This window comes from Lacerta agilis, chromosome 10 (assembly GCF_009819535.1).
Source record: "Lacerta agilis isolate rLacAgi1 chromosome 10, rLacAgi1.pri, whole genome shotgun sequence".
NCBI classification, from domain to species: domain Eukaryota; kingdom Metazoa; phylum Chordata; class Lepidosauria; order Squamata; family Lacertidae; genus Lacerta; species Lacerta agilis.
This window is the reverse complement of record NC_046321.1, coordinates 65,412,671-65,426,134: the sequence shown is the minus strand read 5'-3', so window position 1 is coordinate 65,426,134 and position 13,464 is coordinate 65,412,671. Positions and strand designations below refer to the sequence as shown.

General features: G+C 40.5%; 1 protein-coding gene across 18 annotated transcripts in view; it reads left to right on the top strand.

Annotated features, from left to right (window-relative positions):
• MAGI2 (membrane associated guanylate kinase, WW and PDZ domain containing 2) overlaps nt 1-13,464 on the top strand; it is a 600,602-nt gene that overhangs the window by 455,914 nt on the left and 131,224 nt on the right. For 17 of the 18 annotated variants that reach the window (XM_033162886.1, XM_033162885.1, XM_033162881.1 and 14 more), the window contains one exon: nt 9,161-9,796. The exons of the other annotated variant lie outside the window; for it this stretch is intronic. In XM_033162886.1, the coding sequence (XP_033018777.1) occupies nt 9,161-9,796 (636 nt within the window). The remainder of the gene's footprint in view (nt 1-9,160; nt 9,797-13,464) is intronic. 18 annotated transcript variants of the gene reach the window in all.

Genomic DNA, 13,464 nt, shown 5'->3' with positions numbered 1-13,464 from the left:
TGGGTGGCATCTTCTCCTTTGCCTCAGGCAACAAAATGTCTTGAAATGGCCCTGGGGAATCTTGTTCCACAGAAATCTTACTACAGCATATCTGCTCTCTGACTATTGTGTGGTTTTGATTCTATAGGTTGATCGATGGGCTCATAGAATTGTAGAGTTGAAAGGGACCCTGAGGAATATCTAATCCAACCCCCTGAAATGCAGGAATATGCAGCTGCCCCATATGGGGATTGAACCTGCAACCTTGGTGTTCTCAGCACCACCCTCTGCCCAGCTGAGCTATCCAGGCTAGAGACTGTTGGCAGGGGTTTCTTTTGATCACCTCCTGGCTTCATGATTGTATGGCTCACTTGTTTAAGAAGACACATCTGTATGATTTTGTGCTCTGGCCTGATGTTTAGATGCCCAAAGGCTTGAGCAGTTCCTTCCTGCTGCTGCTGCTGCTGCTGCTGCTGCAAATGCTACATATTTGTCAATGACAAACATGATGACTTGGGTCTACCTTAGTTGGGACCATAACTCCTCGAGATGCTGTGTGGGCACAGAATCTATTTATCAAGCTCATGCAAATCAAATATAAGTCATTCTTGCAGCTAACTTAATATTAACCAAATGCTAAGTTTATCTCTGAGTTCATTATGTTTGTCTTCTGCTTTCTTACGGCAGCATTTCAAAGGCACCATTTCAAACTTCTGCACAACTCCTCTCGCTGAAGACCTGAGCTCTTGTATTGCTCTTGTCCTAAGAAGTAAATTGCCTGCCTTCTAATTAAATATAGGCACTTTTGTTTGCTCTCATCTGATACAAACTTACAGACATTTGTTGTGGCCATTGAAATAACTGCTGCAGTTAGCGTTAAAAAAGAAAGCTACATATCAGTTAATAAATCACCCTAAAGGTATAGGAAAGTGTTTAGGATTAAAGAATTCCTCCCATGATGGGGTCCGCAAAAAGGAGGCAACACATGATACAAATAAACAATTTAAGTTAAGATATAAAAGGGTTGAAAGCAAATAACAGAAAACATATAATCCATTATATGTTCATGGAGTATTATAAAATCACAGGCCTGGGGTGTCTCACAATTGAATAAGCAATATCTAGTTATATAGTTAGGACTCAAAAAGACCACAGCAACACGTCTGTAACATTATAATGGAGCTCTGGGTCCCTTTTCCTTCTGAGGAAAGAGCAGCAAAGAGCCTGAGTGGTGGTGTTAGAGAAGTTTGAAAGTTGTTAACAGGTTGCATCAAATGCTGGTCGGATCACTACAGAAAGATGTGATTAGTAAACTTGGGCTAAAACAACAAAGGGAGTTGGGCTTTTGATAAAGGACTATGACGACTCTTCAGAGAGCCTTGGTGGAAAGAACAGCTCTTGCTAAGTGGTTGTCATTGCACACAGGTGAATCTCAGGAATCCTCTCGGGAATGAGGAAGTGTTGATGTGAGAACCTGTCAGATTGTAGTCTCCATGGGGGTATTCTTCAGGAGAGAGTGAGCCCGAGACACTTTAGCAGCTAAACTTCATCTGCATCTTTTGGCTTCACGGAGAGCAAATAGTTCCACGTCTTGACGGTTTGCAAGGGCACACGTAGTCTAAACAGTGAGGAAGCTGCATGTAACCATGGACCATTATGCCTTGATCATTAGAGCTTAGTCAGATCTATTACAATGACAATATAACTATTTTTATATATTACTGTTTTAGGTATCTTGTCCTTCCATCGAATAACTCATGGAGTTTTCCCTGCTCACAAGCCTGTGGTTGGGTGATTGGCCAAAGTCCACCCAAAGGTCTTCATGGCTTCACAGGAAGTTGAAACCCAATTCTTGTTCCTATTCCACCCCTCCATTACATTGTTACAGTGTTGAGAGCTTCCCCCTTGCAATCCAGGACATTTCAAGTATTGGGCCAGTGTAGCAGATGCTGTTCTGCTGAACCGTTTTCATGTTCATTCATGCTTCTGAGAGGTTAGGATAAAGAAAAACTAAATAAACAGAAATGTTGGATCAACATTACATTCAGAATTGCAGAAGCGCCATTCAGATGGAAAATCAGAACTGCCAGATAAATGTATTTCAGATTTCAGTGTCATGCTATTTCTTGGAACATTAAATAAAGCAGTGCAAGTGCAGTCCTAAATCCTGAACATTTCCCCATGTGCGTACATGCACTTCAGTCAGATATAATGCAGTTTTATATGCATGCCATTAGACAAATGAACACCTCATATATTTTTGTGTTTGAATTAGGCAGCCCTTCTGTTCCTTAATTTAGGAGATGGGATATCAAAAGAAATTGCCTAATGTTAACATAGGCAATTTCTTTTTTTAATAGAGATAGCTTTTAATCTTTTACATATTTCTTGGTGTATGAGACCATGTGCACCTGACTTTGCTGTTCCTCACTTTCTCTAAACTATCCCTCATTTTTTCAGCCAGGTAGTGATCAATTCTGAAACTTGTTTATCATGTTACAGATAAATAAGCTGTATTGGAAGTGACCAAGACACGCACACCCCATAACCTTTTTTTATTTTAATAGAATTTAAATAAATCTGTGCCTTGAAATTCTAATAGGCTTAAAGTAATATGAATGCATATCACTGTATGTTTTGCCTAGGGATTTTTTGTGCTCTTTGCACATGTTTTGCTATAGCTTAACAAGTTGGAATTGTTTTTAAGAACATAGGGTGGTAGGCAACTAAGTCTGTGTAAAAAGGTAAAAGGGTAAAGGACCCCATGACAGTTAAGTCCAGTCAAAGGTGACTATGGGGTTGCAGCGCTCATCTCTATTTCAGGCCAAGGGAGCCGGCATTTGTCCACAAACAGCTTTTCTGGGTCATGTCGCCAGCATGACTAAACCACTTCTGGTGCAATGGAACACTGTGAGAGAAGCCAGAGTGCACAGAAACACCATTTACCTTCCCACCACAGCAGTATCTATTTATCTACTTGCACTGCTGTGCTGTTGAACTGCTAGGTTGGCAGGCGCTGGCACGGAACAACGGGAGCTCACTCCATCACGGAGATTCGAACCGCCCACCTTCCGATCGGCAAGCCCAAGAGACGCAGTGGTATAGACCACAGTGCCACCTGCATCCTAAATTTGTATAGACCCACTGAATTAAATGGAATTAGTTGTGGTTAATCTAACTCTATTGATTTCAGTGGATGTGACTCTCTTGTTGGATCCAACCAAGATCCAGCTAGTCAGATATCCCCGTTTTAACTTTCTCATCCAGGTTCCTAATCAAATTTCTCTTTCCAATAGACAATGTCAGTGCCTTTGTCTATTTGTCTGTGGCATCTGATATTCAGAAGTTAGCTACCTCTTCACATTGAGGTTCCATTTAGCTACAGCAGATGGCATGATGGGGCTGCACTGCTCACCTGACCTCCATCTGGCTAAGTCACTGCTGCATACCAGGCTGAAGAGGAGGGATTGAGGCAGTGGCAAGGTCAGCTCTCTGCAGAAGCACTGACTGGACACTGGAGCTGCTCTGCTGGCGCATTTGCACCATGCCAACCTCTCCATCCTGGTATGTATGCAGCAGTGACTCAGCCAGAGGGAGGTTATGAAAATGATGTACGGATGGTACATTACACTGGTTAAATTAGCCACCCTTCTCTAATTTCACACAAAACATTCACCTCTCTAGGGGCTCCTGCAAATCCTGGGTGTGACTTTTGATGCGTTAATCCCACATAAATATAAATAGCAGCATGTACATGGGATTAATGTACATTTAGGATCATACCGATAATGATTCATGTAATTTCCTTCATGGAAATGACTTTGCTATTTAAAAACAAAAATCTGTAGCATGCATGAAACAACCCCAGTTTTCCAGAGCCCACTATTTTTTTTTAATTAATTGGGTAGCTGTAGTTACAACGACTGTAAGACACAATATCAATACTGTAAAGAAATAGCTAAAGTCACAGAACTGAATTACTAAGCAAAAAGTGAACGTATGCCTTTTGGTTAGGCATCTCATTCTGGTAGATTTGCTTTCGCTGATGTGCCACAGTGCTGTGCCTGGCTTCAGCTGCAGCTGCACCCAGTGCTTGGCAGGGTCTGGCTGCCAGACAAACTGGAACGTCTCATTCTGCCCTCAGAGGCACAGACTTCATTCAGAGTATTAACCACTGACAAATTGCTTATTTAAGGCCATATATTTTAAGCTTCGTGGCCTTTAAAATAATGGATCTGTTTCGTAACCACTGAAAGACAATTGGCTTTGTATTCAACCGGATAAGAATTTAAATCTTCGTCATAAATATGGTCAAAAATTTCAGGTAAAAGTAGATGTGTTTTGAAGTGGTGAGATTAGTACCCCTTCCTGTCTCTCTTTATAAAAACAGTTCACTTATCCCCACTTCTTGTTTCCCCTTCCTATGGAGCCATTTTTTTAGGGGAGTTCGGAACTGTGGGCCAGCACAGTTAAGGCGGCAGTCAAAGATATTCATCGGCTGATGACACATGGCGCCCGGCCAGTCTTCCTGGGCAGCAACAGTGGCTGCTTTGTAGTTACCTCATGCTTTGTCATATAGCTAAGCTTTTAGGCTGCCGAGAAGCTTGCAGAGCTACTTCCCTGCTTCTGGGAGCCATTACCTAGATAAATGTGAAGCTTCGTGTGGAGAAATAAAGTACAGCATCCTCAGAAGCACAAATGTATTATAAATTTTGACCTCTTTACATTTAAAAAACCCAATTTTGTGTGTGCGCGCAAGAGTTTCTCCACATGCAGTAATATATTTCACAGTTCCCAAATAGCAGAGTAAGTGTGGGAGACAATTTTCACTATGCTCTTCAAATCCACTGATGTCCTGTTATGCAGTTCACTGGCTCCAGGTTTTTTATTATGATAAAGGGCTTCCATACGCAAAGGCAAGAACAGAGTGACTTATTTTACCTCCCGAGAGAGAAACCTTCTGCAGTGAGTAGAGCTGTTCTTATTTCATGTGGTCTTGATGAGAAAGGATTCATTATTTTTGTTTATTATACGTTTCTCTTTGGCACAGTGCAAGCTCCTAAGACCAGTTCTCCGCGCAGCATCTGGTACCGAAAGAGAAACCTGCCTGCTTTTTGTACTTGGTATTCATTTATTGGATTCCCTTCTTAGTGCTATCCTTGCAGTTTTAAGCTCCGCTGTTTCATGTTTACCACATCAGCAAATAATCAAAGCCTTTAGATTCTCATAATTTATTTTATACTTCCTTTCCTGGAAAAAAAAATTAAATGCTTTCATTTAAATAGATCATGCCGCTGTATGTAGAATACAATGGAAATGTAAATAGCCTCGCCGGCTAATCCACATCTGCCTGTGTGTAATTACCGGATGCATGCTGGTTAAGCACTTTTTCTTTTTCTGAAAAGCCAGCTTTTTAATTAAAACATGTGCACAGGGTAAAAGTAGAATTATACTAGGTCTCTCTCTCTCTCAAAAAAAAGCCTATATAAAATGGCAGATCCTTATCAAAAAATATCCACTTCCTGTCAGGCTCACCAGCTAAGTTTATTTTATTTTCTTTAACCAAATATACTTTTACGTTTCTAATAAGCCTGCTACAATCTCTCTGGGCTTGTATCTTGTTCCAGGCCACATTTCTGAAGGATTTTCAGGAAGGCAGGGAAGGCAGGAGGAGATGTGCTGTATTATGGAGAAGTGAGGGTAGGGTAAGACAGTCCCACCAGCAAAACACACACACACACACACACAGAGAGAGAGAGAGAGAGAGAGAGAGAGAGAGAGAGAGAGAGAGATGGGCTGCTTAACTGCTTAAAGTTAACCGAACCTTCTTCTAAGATCACAGAGCCATTGAAGGGTCAGCAAGCAGAGTCCCTTTCAACTTTACAATAGGAACAAGAGGGAACTAACCAAAGGTATTGTAGATCAACAACTCTGATGTGATGGATCAACCACTCTCAATCTATCTGATGTGGTGGGTCAGCATTTTGTTCCCCACAGCGTGCCAGGTACCAGGTTGTGGACTGACACTGGCCCAAAGAGCCCCCACTTAGTGTAGCTCTGTTGTGGATAACTAGTTTTATTATCAGAAATGCCCTGGTTTGTTTTATGTATTTACATAGAGGCATTTATATCTCACCTTTCACTGTGCGTTCCTAGGGTGCATCACTCACATACCATCCTCCACCTCCACCCCTCAAAGCCCTGTGGAAAAATCTGCGCCGTGAGCTGACATCAAAATGCATACCATGATGAAACCAGACACATCTTGGAGGGAAGGGCATTCCACTGTCAGGGGCACTGCAGGAAATGCCTACTCAAGCCCCACTGTCCCAAAACTGCCGCAGCATTTTGGGTACTACAGCCCCTTAACAAAAGGAATCTAAAATTCAAATATAAATAAATACACATTGCAATGGAGTACATTATTCCCCTGCTATTTTGCTATTAAACACACACTTAAAAAAAGAAAAAAAGAAAAAACAACCTGAGTGCAGTGGATAGCTTCCTTCAGTTGCTGTTGTGTTTCTAGAGGAATTCCATCTGGATAAATCCCCCCCCCTGTGAGTGTGGCTCAATTCTCCATCAAATATCTCTGCCTTATGTTTATATGTCTGTATCAGGCAGTCATTTTCGATTGCCATAAGATTATGCCACGATGTACTTTGCCTTTGGTGTCCTTAAAGACATTTAAGTCCTTTCTAGACCTACAGGTGTGGCCCATTGTTGCAGTGCCCTGATCCGCTGCGCTGCGCTTACTAAGACATCAGAATTTGGATTTCCCCCCATGTGAAACATATGATCATAGCTTTGATGCTTTGCTTGCTACAGTTGCTCATGGCTGCTGAGAACAGATGCAGAAAGTGAACAGGATGGAACCTACCAATGGCGGCGACTGTGAACTAACCATGGTTTGGTTTAGCAGGTCATTTAAACCTGGGAAAAGTACAAGCAACAGCCAAGGTTTGGGTGAGACAAACCATGAACGTTGGTTTGGATGACACACTAAGCCAAACCATGGCTTCGCTCATAGTGGCACAAAGCTGCCGAAATCTCCTTCCAGTTTGATGTTACAACACTTCAGAAAGACAAAAAGCTACAGACAGTGTTATGGATTTCTCAGGAGTCCTTTCTTTTGCAATTACCTATTTAATTCTACAGATGTCTGCAAAAATGTCATTTATTAGATCTGTTTTAAAGCTAATTGCAGAGTGGTAAGATCTAACATGTTCAGTATACAGCTCTCTCCCAATCGATGCCTGCTGCTTTTATAGACACAAAATCCTAAGAGATTATGATTGGCATGTTTTGGCAATTGATTCAACCTTCATCTGTAAAAGCATACAGTTGTGCCTTTTCTAACGTGTAGACTAGAATGTAGCTCCCCGTTAGATTTTGTACTTTTCCTTATGCTGAGGTGCAATCCTCACTTCCAAAAATATCAAAATGCATTTTTAATGCACATTTTAAGGGGGGTGGAGTTTAGAAAGGCAAATTTGGAAAGAAAATGAATTTAAACACATTGAGAGAAAATGAATTTAAGCAACACAGACCAGAAACAGAATAAACCATCCATTCCCAAACCCGAGTTTCTTGTAACTTTCTGATATGCTAATATACCACCTGCCTTCTGAAGTGGTACAATCTACAATTCCACCATCTCCCTCTGTCCTATTGTATAAAATGTCTCATTGAATACCAACCCTGGTGGTGGTCGTGGTATTAGATTTATTAGCCACCCTTCACCAGAAGCTTCTTTCTACCCTTTATATATAAAAATGTCTTCCTTTTCCAGCCGCTCCATTCTATTCTCTCTCTCACAGACACATGCATTCATTGTCTCAACATCCCGTACCGTTTAGTACATATGGGGTGTTTTTTGGGGGGGTTATCTGCCCCTTAGGTTGTCCCCCCCCCTCTAAAGCTTCAATCGAAGATGGAAAGTAAGACCCAGACACAAGCATTTGAACTTGATCTATTATGAGATGGAAAATTCAAGTGTCTAGGTGGATTGCGGTTGAGGAGTGGAACTAGACTATGTGCCTGGGCAAGAAACATCCACCACCACCACCAATGTGTACCTTGACTGTGGGAGAGGCCATCAGAACCTTCCCTCCTGTCAAATTTGTATCTGTTCTTGTTCATTTATCTAATTGTTATGCAAAAAGGCGTTGCTGGCAGGTCCAGGATGATCTAGTGAATGAACCTTTGATGTGATGGTACTGGCGCATCTGGGTTTCTTGCAGGGTCTGGTCCCTGTGTATATTCGGTTGTTGCTGATGGGCATCCATTATAGATTAGGGAACTCTCTACAGGCAAGGGCAGGTCTACCACCCTGGACTTGGGAGAGGCAAGTATCATTTTCTAGGGTGGACTATAGATTATCGATGATATATTGGATTTTTTTTAGGTAACAGCACATGGTGTTCTATCACTGTCTCTTCTGGCTCAGTCTTGAAGCAGATCATTTCTGGGTGCCATTCTGTCCTTGCTGAACGGCCTTTTTACTTTGTTGGATTCATAGTGTGATTTTTTTTATTAAAAAAAAATGTCTGTTGTAAATTCTTACAGTATGTCCCTGTCCAATGTTCTGGAACATATGTAGTGGTATCACAGGGATTGGCTATAGAAAAATGGATCTTGTAATGTCCTCTGGAAGCTAGAAGTATGTAGTATAGATATGTTCAGCAGTCAGTGCACACACAAAAATAAGCAATGGATATTGGCAGGAGGTTAAATGCTACAACTTTCTAAAAATAAACACGACTGAAAGTATGTCACATGCAAAAATAATAAACAAATCCTGTTTCACAAATGTGTTCAGAAGAAAAGGATCCAACTTTAAATATCAGTTTCCATAAGAAATTAGAAAATAAAGAGGATATTGCTTTTATTTGTGTCTATGGGAGAACAAAAACTCCAGTTCTATGTACACAACAGATGAAAAGTTATCTGTTCCTAGTAGCCTCTGTGATTTATTTTTAATTTGAAAATATTTCAAAACTTAAGGTCAATCCATGCCACTTTTTCAGCTTCTAACATTATTTTTGCAGGCAGGCATACTTTATTGTGTCAACAGCTGCAGGAAAATGGTGATCCCTTTTGGAGATCCCAAACTGATTCACTTTTTTATATTCAAGAGTAGTTGAAGTTATCTCATATCACTATTTTTTTCTCTTTCTAGGTGATGTCATTGTCTATATTAATGAAGTTTGTGTCCTTGGGCATACTCACGCAGATGTAGTCAAACTCTTCCAGTCTGTTCCCATTGGTCAGAGTGTCAACCTGGTGCTATGTCGTGGATACCCTCTGCCCTTTGATCCTGAAGATCCTGCCAACAGCATGGTGCCACCACTTGCAGTCATGGAGAGGCCTCCAGTAGTAGTAAATGGAAGACATAACTATGAAACTTATTTGGAATACATTTCTAGAACTTCTCAGTCTGTTCCAGATGTAACAGATCGGCCACCACATTCCTTGCACTCCATTCCAGCAGATAGTCAGCTTGATAGCACATTCCCACCACCTGTTCATGATGATAATGTATCAATGGCTTCTTCTGGGGCCACGCAAGCTGAACTCATGACCTTAACCATTGTGAAAGGGGCCCAGGGCTTTGGCTTCACTATAGCAGACAGTCCCACAGGACAGAGGGTGAAGCAAATTCTAGACATTCAGGGGTGCCCTGGTTTATGTGAAGGTGACCTCATTGTTGAGATCAACCAGCAGAATGTACAGAACATGAGCCATGCAGAAGTAGTGGATATACTTAAAGAATGTCCAGTTGGAAGTGAGACTTCTTTGATTATCCATAGAGGAGGTAAGTCTAGAAAGCCTGCACAATTACAATAATATGTATGAAAGGATCTAAAATATGTTTGCTATGTCACTGTGTGGAAGAAAGTTCTCTTCCTGAATCTGGAAGGAAAAAATGTATACATACTGTGGCATGTAGGCAAAATGTGATATTATAGTTTAAATTGCCCTTCTGTTATGTTTTGAGACATTTAACACCCATTAGAATTTTTGTCTTTGTAAGTGGAAAATGTAGATGTTCTTGTGTGTCCCAGCTGCTTCTTCTTGTTTTTTGTTAGTTTGTTTTGTTTATGCATGATGTTTGTACGTAGAATGTTACAAGATGTATGGCGTTGCAGTATTTAAGTGTAATTCTCATATGCGGATTGGATCAAGAGACCTAATGATCCACTCAACCAAGAGTACATGGTTCATATGAAGCAGGTTGTAAATTCACCCACAACATGTTCAGATGTATCAGTTGATTCTGAGAGTGTTCTCTGATTTGGAAAATCTAATATCTCACAGAGTCCATATTAAGAGATTTAGTTACATATCTGATTGTTCTCCCTGTGGCATAAATATATGATTACTTATATCTACAAGACTTTGATGAACAATTACTACAGATTAGATTTAATTAGAAGCTACCCTGTGGAATTAAAATTAACTGAAAAGACTACCCAAAAGAGATGAAATAGTAATATGTATGTAGAGCTGAGAAAACTTGTAAGTTTCATTGCAGTTGTAAAATTGAAAATGTTTTTTCAGCACTTTTTTCCAGAAACCAATAGTAGCAAGCAAACACATATGTGATTTAATAAGAAACTAGGATGGCATTCCTTTTGCCTTTCTATATGTTTGTGTGTATTAAGAGAGGAGGTTTCATCCCTTCCCTTTAAACCATGATCCCTCCTGGGCGAGTCCCTGCCGCACTGGGCTCAATAAAGTCATTGAAATGAAGAATATTTATTTATGAAGAAGCAGAGAAATGTTTGAATGGGTAGCATTTGATTTAAGAAACCCACTTAAATACGTGCATTAGTTTTGGTTTGAACTTCTTAGTATAATTCTGAATTAAATTTGTGCTGGGGAGCATTGATGAGACCTCTGGGTATAGGGCGGTATATAAATTCAAATAATAATAATAATAATAATAATAATAATAATAATAATATTTCTTATCCTATATTTTGATTGCATTACATCACTGCTACTGAGTCAATTTCTCCAAACAGTTTGTATCTAGATAGGATGTGTTTAGCTGGCTATAAGTATGGGTAGATCATGCTCATTTGAATATGAATCTGTTATCTCTTAATAAATGTTACCTATTTCCATTTCTAGGCATAGGCTAGGATTTTCTTACTTTTTCAATGTTTCTAGAGTCCTATACTGTACTCACATCACATGTACGTACACTAATTATGCATAAGGGCCTGGGGGAGAGCAGAACTGTGCTCATATGCCGTTCTCACTGATCTCACATATGCAATTGGATTCCCTGCAGAAAGCTTGTATACATTCACTTGGTACAGGCTCTATGCCAATATTATGCATGTAGGTGCAGGACAAAGCCACACATTCATCCAACACACATGTCGTGTGTGTACAGGACTAGTGTGATGCAGTGAATTTAATCAGATGTACAGTAGGAACGTATCTTGCTTGATATTACTTTCTGGGAGGTAGTGTGTAAAGGCAAAATCACTTAAAGTCAGAGCAACCCCCCTGGGACCACCTCCGGAGCTACTGCAAAATTTGTGGGGCCATCCAAGGTTTCACAGGATCTCACAGAGCCCTCTAAAGCCCACACAAGATGTTCCCAGAGCCTGGGAAACAATGTGGAGGGTTGAAAAAAAAATGCTCTTTTCATGCTTGATTTCCCCATTGCTTGCTCTGGAAGCCTTCAGAAGATCTTGTGGGAGCCTCCAGAGCTCACATAATACTTCACAGTGTCCGGAAAAACCTGGTGTAGAAAGAGCTTCTTAAGCTCTCCTCCTTGCTTTTTTGGTCCTGGGAAGCCCTCACACCATCTTGGATGGCCCCTTCTGGCAGTCCCCCCCTCTTTCCTCCACCCCACTTTTAATTCTGTGATCACCTAAGTAAAATCTGTGCAACTTGCAATCCTACTGTATAACTGTTTGAAACATCTAGAATAAAATGCTTTGGTCCTGTCAATGAGCCCTAAATAAGACCAAATACCAGAAATGACTTAAAGGAGGGAAGACAAATTTCAGTATTTTAAGCAGTGAATAGCAAAACAAATGCAAAGTGGTTTAAAGCAACCATCTTTTTAAAAAATCTAAGAGATGAACATATGAAGAATGAAGCTTTGGTTTATTGAAACCATTACTGGTTTTGGATTTTAACTGTTGCTCTACCAAGTTAGCTCCTGACAATTTTTTCTGTTTTCTGTTTAAGATATATTTTACTCAAATGTAGCATTTTGAACTTTTACTAATCTTCCTCTGTTTTTAACATTGCAATCCTATACATGACTAGTCAGTCGTACATCCCACGGAGTTAAGTGGGGTTTACTGCCAGGTAATTGGGCCTTGGAGTGAAGCCTAAATTACTCTCATAGTGCAGCTGTTCAATCCCTGGTATTTAACATAGCAATAAAAATTTGGTACCTAAAAAAATATTCTTTGGTGCATGTGTTTTTTCTTTGGTGCCTCAGTGGGGATTACTTTTGAGTAGACATGCATAGGATTGCATAGTTAGTGCCTTTAAAAAAAAAAACCAATCCTGAATAGTTGTCTATGAAATACTTTCTCCCCCTTTACACTGTTGTAACTAAAGCAGTGATATTGTACATCTAGATTCTAGACTGTCAACATTTCTTGGGAGCCGACAATAGAAAGCTGTAGTGTTTTATGTACAATTGACGTAAAATGGAAAGTAGGTTTTCTGAAGTGAACTGGAGATTGCACACATGACCTGAGGCTTATTGTAATCATTAATGGGGTGAATAAAGGACCCCCTGGTTAGATTACTTGATAAAAGCCTGTTTTCCACAAAGCTAAACATTAAGTGCATGGTGGTGGTGGTGGGGATAATTGTAGCCTGCACATGCACCCAGCCTCTACCATGCACTGCCTCCCATGGCAAGCCACATCTATTACAGCAGCCTTCCTCAACCTTGTAATCTGGTGAACCGGGTTCGCGTCTCCTCTCCTCCACATGCAGCTGCTGGATGACCTTGGGCTAATCACACTTCTTTGAAGTCTCTCAGCCCCACTCACCTCACAGAGTGTTTGTTGTGGGAAAGGAGAATGCTAGCCGCTTTGAGACTCCTTTGGGTAGTGATAAAGCGGGATATCAAATCCAAACTCTTCTTCTTCTTCTTCTGAGGTTGATGGGTGTTGGAGGGCATCAGGTTGGGGAAGGCTATGTTACAACAACACAACTTTAAGCTCCTATGTGGTAGTGCAATAAACATGGGCCAAGCTATTTATTTATCTGTTTATTCAAACATTTTTATCCCTCTCTTCCACTCCAAATTAGATACCCACCAGCTTTACAGCAAGTACTGGTATACAAAATAAGAAAAGTAGTAGTAGTAGTAGTAGTAGTAGTAGTAGTAGTAGTAGTAGTAGTAGTAATTTATTATTTATACCCCGCCCATCTGGCTGGGTTTCCCCAGCCACTCTGGGCGGCTTCCAACAAAATATTAAAATACAATAGTCC